The sequence below is a fragment of the Arachis ipaensis genome, chromosome B9 (genome assembly GCF_059453495.1).
Source record: "Arachis ipaensis isolate K30076 ecotype BB chromosome B9, ASM5945349v1, whole genome shotgun sequence".
Lineage (NCBI taxonomy): Eukaryota > Viridiplantae > Streptophyta > Magnoliopsida > Fabales > Fabaceae > Arachis > Arachis ipaensis.
Window position 1 is genome coordinate 139921386 of NC_142444.1, and position 11399 is coordinate 139932784.

At 27.2% G+C, this 11399-nt stretch overlaps 1 protein-coding gene across 1 annotated transcript; it reads left to right on the plus strand.

Moving 5' to 3' along the window:
* Positions 1–2195: 2195 nt before the first annotated feature.
* LOC107616015 (peroxidase 65-like) lies at positions 2196–4146 on the plus strand. The gene is made up of 2 exons (XM_016318021.3): positions 2196–2917; positions 3477–4146. Exons 1-2 carry the CDS (start codon positions 2406–2408, stop codon positions 3943–3945), a joined length of 981 nt encoding a protein of 326 aa, XP_016173507.2. The 5' UTR covers positions 2196–2405; the 3' UTR covers positions 3946–4146.
* Positions 4147–11399: the final 7253 nt, after the last annotated feature.

Sequence of the window (11399 nt, forward strand, 5' to 3'; positions counted from 1 at the left end):
CTCTTCCATAGTTTTTGTTGAAATAGCTTTATCAGTAAATAGCTTTTCAATGAGACTATTAATGCAATTATCAATACCTCTCTTTATATCCTCTTCCTCCGATTATACCACATCATCATTTTTATTATCACTCCCGGATTCATGCCAACTCCCTTTATTCTTTGCTAAGCACTAGAGAGAACATACATACTAGTATGAATAAGAGTTAAAATTTGTGTGATGTAATGATCCTAAAGATAACGTTGACTTAGAGACACAAAAATTTCATTAAAGTTGAAAAAATTCTAGCAGAACATGTTAATCTAGTCAACACTTTCAATACTTTTAAATATTTCTTAACTCATAACCTCATTTTAGTTACTCCTTTTAGTTGAAATTTGGTAAAATTTACTGTTAATCAGGGGCGGAGCTAGATGAAATATTAGAGGGGGGCAAAAAATATTTACACAATAAAATAAGACTAAAATAAAATTTTAAGGGGGACTAAACTGAAATTTACATATAATTTACATGTAAAAAAATTAAAATTAGGGGGGACCATTGCCCCTCTTTTCTTGTACCTAGCTCCACCCCTGCTGTTAATATATATCATCATCATTTTATTTATTTATTCTATATCTTACCTCGATTAAAATTTAGATAATATTATAATTAATATTCTTATATTTTATAAAATATGACATAATTATTCTTATAAACATAACATTATAATATATCTTAAAATAAGAAAAAAATATAATAAATTTTACTAAGTTTCAAATAATCAAATATAATATTTTCCTATATTATTAGGTAAAGTATTGTCGTTATTCTTGTCAGTGTTGTTATTAATACAATATTTGTTGTTTTACTTGACTAGCCAGTAGATCCCAAATATTTACATAATTTGGAATATAAATAATGTTAATTTCATTATTCTTTTGCGTTTAATAATGTCCGTTGTTAATAATAAAAAATAGAAATGATATGCAAATCTTAAAAATGATAACAACAATTTTTTAGAAGACTTTTTAATTTTATTTTTCAATAATTCTCAATCTAAACATGTCAGAGATTAATTCACTATAAATAAAGGTTTTATTTAAAGGATTGTTATAAGTAAATAAATTACTACTTAACAAAATTTAAATTTCTATCACTCACTTAAATAAACGAATAAACTAACTATTTAACTATTAATCCAAGTTGGTTGAAGACTTTTTAATTTTATAACCATAATGTTAAATATTATTAAAAAAATGGCATTAATTATTCTTTCCTACATTATGTTTAATAATATTTTTTTTCCTCATTATTTATAAAATATACATTAGTTTTTCTGTAAGATAAAAATATCATACATTTAAACTCATTTGACTAAAATTCTCATCAATAATTATTATAATTATTATATATAAATTAGTGATAATGATTTGGTTGATTCAAATAATATATATTATAATAATAAATATTGTTTATCTTTAAAATTTTACCACATAATATAAAATATTTTATATTGTGTAATGAAATTTATTATTATAATCATAATATATATTTATATTTTCTATTATTATTATTTGATAAAATTGATTAAAGTATATTTTATTTTAATTTTTTCAGGAAAAGGTATTATTTAGATATCTCGAAAAAAAAATGTTTTCTCTAATTTATTTAAGAAAACAATATACGTGCAGACTTGATTAACTCCTAGTCCTAGGAAACAAGCGACAAGAGATAACAATTAACAAAAGCAAACAATCCTCAGTGTTATGCTCTGTACTTGGCTTTCTATCCTCACAGGGATTAACCATTTTACAAATAAAAACCATGGATTGATGAATATTCACAAATCAGAACCAAAATATCAAAACTAATTAATTATACTTAAATAATCATTAAAAAAACTATTAGGATAAATATATCCATCCACGCGAGAATATAGTGGACTGTTAAAAAACAATCTAGCATGACTCATTCTTTACCATTTCAAAAGGGTTCTGATATCTCTCTGTTTAAATTCTTGTTTGTTCCCTCATAAAAAAAATAGTGCAATAACCAAACTAGAATATAATTATCTAAACAAAATAAACCAAACAACCAACACATGCAAAAATAGCAATTTAAAAATTTAAATCCTCAAACCCCTCCCTTCCATTCACATGTTCCAGCACCTCAACCACCATTTCTTCTCCCTTCTTATTCCCTTATTCTTATTCCAAACTTGGCAAAATCTTCCATACCCTATTTTCCTCCTGGTCCTTTTCCCTCTCCCCAAACGGGGCTTGCGCATTTCTTTTCCCATTTTCTTTTTCTAAAAACTCAAAACCCCCCAAAAAAGAGAGAGGAGAACCAAGAAGAGAGTAGTGTCCTTGAGAAAATTAAACTCCTTCTCTTTGAAGAAGGATTGTAGATTTTCACCACCAATAATGGCTTTCGCCGTTCTTTTCCTTCTCTTCCTTTCCGTCCCTTTCTCCTCAGCAAAACTCAACCCCGACTACTACAACGCCACGTGTCCCGACTTCGCCAAAATTGTGAGGGATCAAGTCTTCACGAAGCAGAGCGTGGTCCCGGCCACCGCGGCCGGCGTGCTCCGCCTCTTCTTCCACGACTGCATCACAGACGGCTGTGATGCCTCGATCTTTATATCGTCAAATGCATACACCCCCCATGCAGAGCGTGATGCTGACCTGAACCTGTCCCTCTCCGGCGATGCCTTCGACCTCGTCATCAAGATCAAGAATTTGTTGGAGCTGACATGCCCCGGCGTAGTGTCTTGCTCGGATATCATTGCACAGGCCACCCGAGACCTCATCAAGATGGTCGGCGGCCCTTATTTTCCGGTCCGGTTAGGGCGGAAAGATAGCCTCAACTCAGACGCATCTAAAGTTCCTGCTAGCCTTCCAACCCCAACCATGACCATGGATGATATAATTAACAAGTAAGAGGCAGATATATATTAGTTTTATTTACAACATTTAGACAAGTAATGAATTTGCAACCTATAAACTTTTATAAAAGATTATGATGTTTAAAAGTTGTCAAATTATCACATAATCATATATTTTAGAGTCAAATATTTTTTAACGAATCACACTAAATATTTTATGTTATAACCATTAAAATTACACTCAATTTGGTATTTTCTCCTCACATTCCAAACATTATTTCCGGTTATTGATCTAAAAAATTTTGATAACAAGTATACTATATATAAATGTCAGAACAAACACAACTATATAAAAATGCAACAAAATATATCTAAATTCATTCTCTTCTAAATCGTTTTTCAAATTTTAATAAAAAAACAAATATGCATACACAAATATATAGTAATTAATATACTAGATAATTTTTTGTATTTACAAATCTTTGAATAACCTTATATATACATGGAAGTCATTCATTCCCAACGTATTTCATATTAATTAATAAATATACGATCTTGACAATGTTTTCGTAAAGAAAAAAAGAATGATTGTGTTTATATATAACAACAGGTTTGCTGCAAGGAAGTTCACAGTAAGGGAAATGGTGGCATTGACCGGAGCACACACCATTGGGTTCACACACTGCAAGGAATTCGCCAACAGAATCTTCAACTTCAGCCCAACCTCCCAAGTAGACCCAACCCTCCACCCTAAGTTCGCGGAGGGTCTAAGACACGTGTGCTGGAACTACACAAAGGACCCATCAATGTCTGCATTCAACGATCCAAGATCACCAAGCAAGTTTGACAACGCCTACTTCGGCAACGTTCTCAAGGGTCTAGGCTTGTTGAGAAGCGACTACCTTCTTGGTGCCGACCCAAGAACAAGGCCCATTGTGGAGGAGTATGCTAAGAATGAACAAGCCTTCTTCAGAGACTTTGCTAAGGCCATGGAGAAGCTTGCTGTTTTGGGTGTCAAGACTGGTAATGCTGGAGAGATCAGGAGTAGGTGTGACCAGTTCAACCACATTCCTGCTTAATTCAATTTTTCTTTCTTCTTCTCGCGCGCCCCACAATTGTTGTAAATTCCATTTTGTTTCTGGACATTCAATACACTCGTATTTAACTATGAGTCTACTGAATGTACGAAACAAAAGTCGAAAATATAAAAAATTTGATTAGTAGGATGTAAAACGAGATATGACAATACATTGTTCTAGTCAAAAGAAGAATTTGAATGACCTATATATATGTTTAAGATCTAATTATGTGATTAATGTCCGTTTTATGTTTTTTTTTTATTGCAGTTTTATATTCAAATACCCGTCTAATATTATATTTGTGCTTTGGTGTTGCTGTTGATGATTTTCCCAAATGCATAAACTATACTAGGTAAATGCCCGCGCGATGCGCGGGTTGTTGTTACAAATATATAACATTTAACTGCAAGTATATTGGTATAAAGACATATTTTTATTATTCATAATTGTAAAAAATCTAATAAATAAAAAATATAATTCTAATTTCAATTCAACAAATTATTTTGAAAAACTCTTATGTAATGTATCTTTTAAAAAACGAATTTTATATAATATTTTGCAGTGTCAATTTTTAAAAAACAGCAAATTGTGGTAACCAATTTATATTTAAACTAACCTAATGTTACGAAAAACAATGGATATAAATTTATTTGTAAAAATCACAAAAATAATAATACCTTTTTCCTTATATAAAATTATAAGAATTAATGTAAAAAACATAAATATATTTTTGGCTTCTGTTTTATTAGTGCTTTATATATATTTAGTTAAAATCTATCAATCATGTAAATTTTTTATTAAGTATACAAACATAAATGTCATTAAAAAAATTTTAAATTTATCTATACTATAATGTCATCCACGAAATTTTTAAAATTCTAAAAATTGGTTTATAATTAAATTTAAAACATTAAATAAAAGACCAAAAATTAAGTTAAACATGTCGCACTATTTATATAATTACATAAATCACTTATTAGTCGGATCTTGTATTAAATTTTGATGTACACGTAAAGTATAAAATTAGATCATATCAATTCTTTACTAACACATGAACAACTTTTTATAAATTATAATCGTAAGTAAACAACTGTTTGTAGTTTTATGTATATGAATATTTGATATTAGGTCATGAAAATTTCGATTTTATTCTACTCTAAATATTAAAATAAAGGTAAATGTTACCCAACTCCCTCTAAAATAACATGTAAGTTACGTGTCACATTGTAATTGGTCCTTACTTAACCATAGTTAGGTTATTTTATAATTTATTATTTGAGATTAGAAATAATATAATTTCTTAAAATATCAAAACTTCATTCCCGTTAATTGAAGCACATTTCCACTCCTCCATTCTTTCTTCATCACTTCATCACCTAAATTCGGTCCTTCCAAGCACCGTCGCGTTCGTGACAAGAAGCGCCGACGCTGTCGCCATCTACTGCCCTCCCACGCAATCTCTCTTTGTTTAGTGCATTATCCCTTAGTCAAGTCGTTGAATTCTGTTGTCCGTACTTCACCATCTTTCCCAGTATAGCCAGCGCCTCTTTTTGTCATGGATCATTGCTTACCCACATAATTAATGGTTAATTTGGTTATTAATTTTTTTATTGAAAAAATATATCTTTATTTAATTACGTGATAGAACATATATTTATATGTAAAATATAATATAATAAAATAAATCTATTCAAAGTATTTAAAAGTATAATTAAAATCATGAACATACAAATATAATAATAAAATTTGTACTTCAAACAAATAAACATATTTTTTTATCATACATATATTATTTAAAAAATAAATATATTATTAAAATTAATAACAGGAATTTAAAATGATAAAATTCAATTATCTTACCGTATTTTTTATAGTATTTTTATTTTTTTAATTTTTAATTTATTAGTATTTTATTATTTAATTAATAATTAAACAAATTATTTTTATGAAAAATTATTTTTTGTATTATATTAGAGAAGAGACCAATATAGCATTTTAAAAAATAAATTGTATAAATATTTAAGAGATAAATATGATATACATACCTAAAATAAATAAAACAGACAAAATAGGAGTACTTTTGAGAAATAGAAAATTATTTTTGTCTGTTTTATTTATTTTAGGCATGTATTTTATATTTATCTCTTAAATATCTATCTATATAATTTATTTTTGTATTTAAAAATTTTAATATTATCTATTTTTATTTAAAAATTATTTTTACATTATTTTTTAAACTGTTATATTGGTCTCTTCTTTAAGATAATACAAAAAAATAATTTCTCATAAAAATAATTTATTTAATCATTAATTAAATAATAAAATACGAATAAATTAAAAATTAAAAAAATAAAAATACTGTAAAAAATACTTGTAAGAAAGTTAGATTTTATCATTTTAAACTTGTGTTATTAATTTTAACAATTTATTTTTTTAAAATAATTTATGTACGATAAAAAATATGTTTTTCCTAATTTTAATTATACTTTTAAGTACTCTAAATAGAGTTATTATATTATATTATATTATATTTTACATTCATATGTTTTATCGTGTAATTAAATAAAAATTTGTTTTAGTAAAAAAATTTAATAACCAAACTAAACATTATTTATGTTAGTAAAGAGTGATCCACGGTAGAAGGAGGGATCAAGTGAGAGGATAGGAGATAACCACCACGTCGGCGTTGGTTATATTAAATAGGACGGCTATATTAAATAGGACGGCAAAGTTACTGATGACGGGAATTCAACCACGTTGTTAAGGGATAAAGAAAGGGAAATTGCGTGAGAGTACTCCCATTTTCTAACTTTATTTAAAATGATAATAAATTATAAAATAACCCAACTATGGTTAAGTAAGGACCAATTATAATGTGACACATTACATGTTATTTTAGAGGAGGTTGGATAGCATTCACCCAAAATAAAACATCAAACAGTAAAAAATGAGTGTAACATAAAAATAATTTATCATATGTATGACCATTTTAAATTTTTACGGTATTTTTTAAGAGAATTAAGTTAAAAGTAGTAAATTAAATAAGTTTAGAAACAAAGATACTATAGTCCTCTCATTGGTTTCAACGAAATCCTAAAAAATATAAACATAATGCTAGATTGCATTAATTAAGTCATTACCATAAACTAACTAACAATAACAATTTAAAATAAAAAACTATTAAACAAACTAAAAATTTATATTTGAAGTGATTTTGTTTATCTAATCTAACTAATATAAAAGGAAAAACGTGAAAATTTTATATAATTTAGTAATGAAAGAAATACAATAGAAGTATTATTACTTTGAAAATACTCTTTGTATATTTAAGCATAATTGAAAATAAAAATTTACTCTATCGAATATTTTACTTCATATATTATCTAGAACTTTAAATTATGACAATTTTATATTACCTCTTTGTTGTGTGCTTTTATAATTTAATATTTTAAAGATTTTTTTTATAGCAATTTTAATTTCAACAAAATATGATATAAATAAGATTACGTTAATATTAAAATAAAAAAATACTTATCAATAAATTTAAAAAATGTAATATATTAACAAAAAAATAAAATTAATTTCTTAAAAATAATAGAGAAGCGGCTGTCGTGCCTGTTGAGCCGCTAGTATTTATTGAAAAAAAAAATATTTTATGAGATTACAAAATTATTTTCATAATATTTAAATACAATTCATTTTCTCTTCTTGCGCTTAACAAAAAGATACAATCTCAAAGATCATATTTAATTTATATTGTTAAATAATATTTGAATTATTATTTATCATGATAACAGTTAAGACTGTTTTATTTATTTGTTTAATTCTTCTATAAAAAAAATTATATAATACCTAAAAATGAAAAAACAAATACTCTTTAAAAATTAATAGTAATATACACCATTATCATCAACTACACAAATCTTAAAATTAAAAAAAGAATAAAAAATAAAAATCAATTATATATAAGGTCAAATATTATTTTTTCATTCTATAAAAAAATCATTATTAATAATAAAAAATAATAATTATAAAAAAAATAATAAATTAGTGAAAAGTAAATGATTTTATTCTAATTCAATTTTTACATGTCTCTTGAATCTCTCTACCTATTTAATAGAATCCACAAAAAAAAAATATATATATATTCAAATTACATAAGAAACTAATCATATACTCAAATTTAATTTTTTTATAACAAAAAAAAAATGCATATTAACCATTCTATGTATCATTTTATTTTAATCATTAAATTTGTACGAATGCTATATGGAGAATCATCAAATCACATTCTCATAACACTTGTATCTTCCTAGTTTTAAGATACAATATCAAAATAAATTGAAAAAATAAAATCAATAAAATATTAGTTAAATAGACTTTTAAATGCCAATAAAGCTCCTTAGAGTTCACATTCGTAACCAAATAATATTGTTCTTCTATAGTCTAAGATACCATTTCTATTATGTATAGATTGTATACTCATTCAATAGTAGTTTATACTTTACATTTAATTTTAAATTAAAAAGTAAATTTATATTTTAACTATAACCCAAATATGTTACTATCTACAACTATTCATTGAATGCAAGTAAATTTTATAAAAAAAAATATAATTCTTTTTTAGCTCTCTTGGGTACTATACTAATATCTTCCTAATTTTAAGATGCAATATCAAAATAAATAAAATATTAATTAAATAAACTTTTAAATGACAATAGTTCACATCCAAAACGAAATAATATTGTTCTTCTATAGTGTAGAATAAAACTCTTATTATGTGCGGATTATGTACTCATTCAGTAGTAGTTTATGTTTTATATTTAACTTTAAATAAAAAAAAAAGTAAATTTATACCCAAATATGTTACTATTTACAACTATTTATTGAATGTAAATAAATTTTATAAAAAAATATAATCTTTTTTTTGGCTCTCTATTTTATTAGTCGTTAGTACTATACTAAAATTTTTACAAATATTACAAACTCACATAGCACATAGGACACTTAATCACAACTCCATCTTATTTTACACTCTCACTGAACTACACATCTTTCTTTATTTGCACCTCTTAATACTTCTGTTTGATTAGAGAGAGTTAATTATAATCTTCTCAGTCAACATCCTATTCTAAATCAACAATAAATTTCTCAACAACTCTCTTGTTTGGAGTTTCATTTTTGGTATTAGTCACAAATTTAATGAAATACAACAATCATTTGAAGGAGTAACTATTTTCCACCACACACTCGGACGACGATGAAAACCTCCAGTATACACTACTGTTTCAGCATCTATTTCTGATATCCATAAAGAAAGGAAGAAAGAAAATTAATGGTTCAAAATGAAACATTGTCATTAATTCCTCCTCAAAGTTCACATAGACAAATACACAAACTTCTCATGAGCAAATAGATTATCACAAATTAATAGTTATGAAATAGTTGCACACATATATTGCAACTCCCTAAAAGAGAAAAGGAAAATCTTAGTAATGACTTCAGAATTCGAAGTAAGCATAGAAAGGTAGTTGTTGGCGTAGTTTAAACCTTGAAACAAAAAAGCAACAATTTTCTTAATCGAAATAAAATAATTACCAAGTACGGCAGAAATCTAAAATCTTATATATAAGCAACAATGTTAAAGAATATCAGAAAAATGATGCTTACAATAGTAAGAAATTATGACTTTAGTAGCAAATATATTCTAGAACAAAAAATATTAAATTGATGAGCGAAAAAAAATCATGTATATTTTCTTCATATCCTAGTTTGTCTTTTTATTACATAGATTTTAAGAGTGAAAAGAAAATAAATAAATAAATAAACAATAAAGATAAAACAGAACTTATAAACAAATCCAAATCAAGAGAGAACAATACAGTTATTATGAATCTATATAATGATTCTTCTTCACACAAACAAAAACATACTACATAAATGCATATGAAAGAACCTATCTCCTTAACACCTTGAATACTTATTGTTAATATATATATATATATATATATATATATATATATATATATAGCACCTTGAATACTTATTGTTAACTATATATATATATATCACCTTGAATACTTATTGTTAAGTATATATATATATATATATATATATATATATATATATACACTAAATCAATGATTTGCCACCACATACATAAATAGTCAAATATTATTGGAATAAGTGAGTTTTAAAATTTACTAAAAGCCTAAATATAATACGAAAAGTTTTAAATTCTATAGTTTACATGTCTACTCACTAAATCGATTTTGAGTTGAGTTTCATTATTTAAGTTTGCCTAAGTTCCACAATTAGAAACCACAAATAAAGATCTATTTTGCATACTCCAATTATCAAAAACCAATTCTTCTAGGTTGTTGATATTAGATAAAATTACTAAACTAACCTCTTTTTTTAAAAAGAATCATGGATAATCCCAATCGAAAAAGATTGCTTTCAACCGAGTATTTTTTTTAATTTAAGGGATAAGTATTGTTTTGGTCCCTAACGTTGAGGGTCAGAATCAAAACCGTCCCATCGTAATTTTGGATTTAAAATCATCCTTAACGTTTTTTTTTTTGTATTAAAATCGTCCTTTCTAATAAATTTTTTTATGTTATTCCTAAACTACCCCTATTTTAATAATAAAAGTTATAAAATTTAAAAAAAATAAAAGAAAACGCGTGGGGGGGGGAAGAAAACACGTCCGGGGGGGAAGGAAAAGGGTATACGAAGGGGGAAGGGAGGAGAGGGAAAGGGAAAAGGGGAAGGGAAGAGGGGGAGGGGGAAGGGGGACGGCGCCGGCGAAGCTTGGAGCTGCCGTCGCCGTCGCCGAAAGAAAGGAGAGAGGAGCTGCGACGGGAGAGAAGAGAAGAGGAAAAGGAGACCACGCCGCTAGGGCTCGCCGCCGTCGCGTCGTCCTCGGGAGACTACGCCGCTGAGCCGTCGCCGCCGCTCCGCTGCTCCTCACCGCTTCGCCGTTGCTCCTTGCCACCTCGTCGCTACTCCTCGCCGCCTCTGCTTCTTGCTTCAATCTCTGTTTCGGATTCGTCTTCTGCTTCTTCTGCTTCTACATCTTTTGAGTTTGCTTCTGTATCTTTTAGGTCTGCTCTGCTTCTGCATCTTCTGCTTCGTCTTCTACTTTCTGCTTCTGCTTGAGTGCTTCTGCTTCTGCTTCTTCTTTGTTGAAGCTGGATTTGATTTGTTGAATCTGATTTTGATTTGTTGAATCATTGTTGGTTTTTTTCTTGTTTTGATTTCTGAATTGCTGTTGATTGATTTTGTTCTTTTTTTTATTTCTGAATTGTTGTTGGTTTTGTTGAATCTGGTTTTTGTTCTTGTATTTTTAATGTGTTAATGGAAAAAGTTGTTGTTGTTTGGTGTTCTTGGTGTTGGTATTGGTTGGTGTTAGTGGTGGCGTTTGTGTTGGTGGTGCTGTTGGTGGTGGTGTT

Excerpts from the sequence above, each read along its gene's own strand:
- LOC107616015 (XM_016318021.3), top strand. The coding sequence starts at position 2,406 with ATGGCTTTCGCCGTTCTTTTCCTTCTCTTCCTTTCCGTCCCTTTCTCC. Across the intron at positions 2,918-3,476 it reads ATGGATGATATAATTAACAA|GTTTGCTGCAAGGAAGTTCA; the intron begins GTAAGAGGCAGA and ends ATATAACAACAG.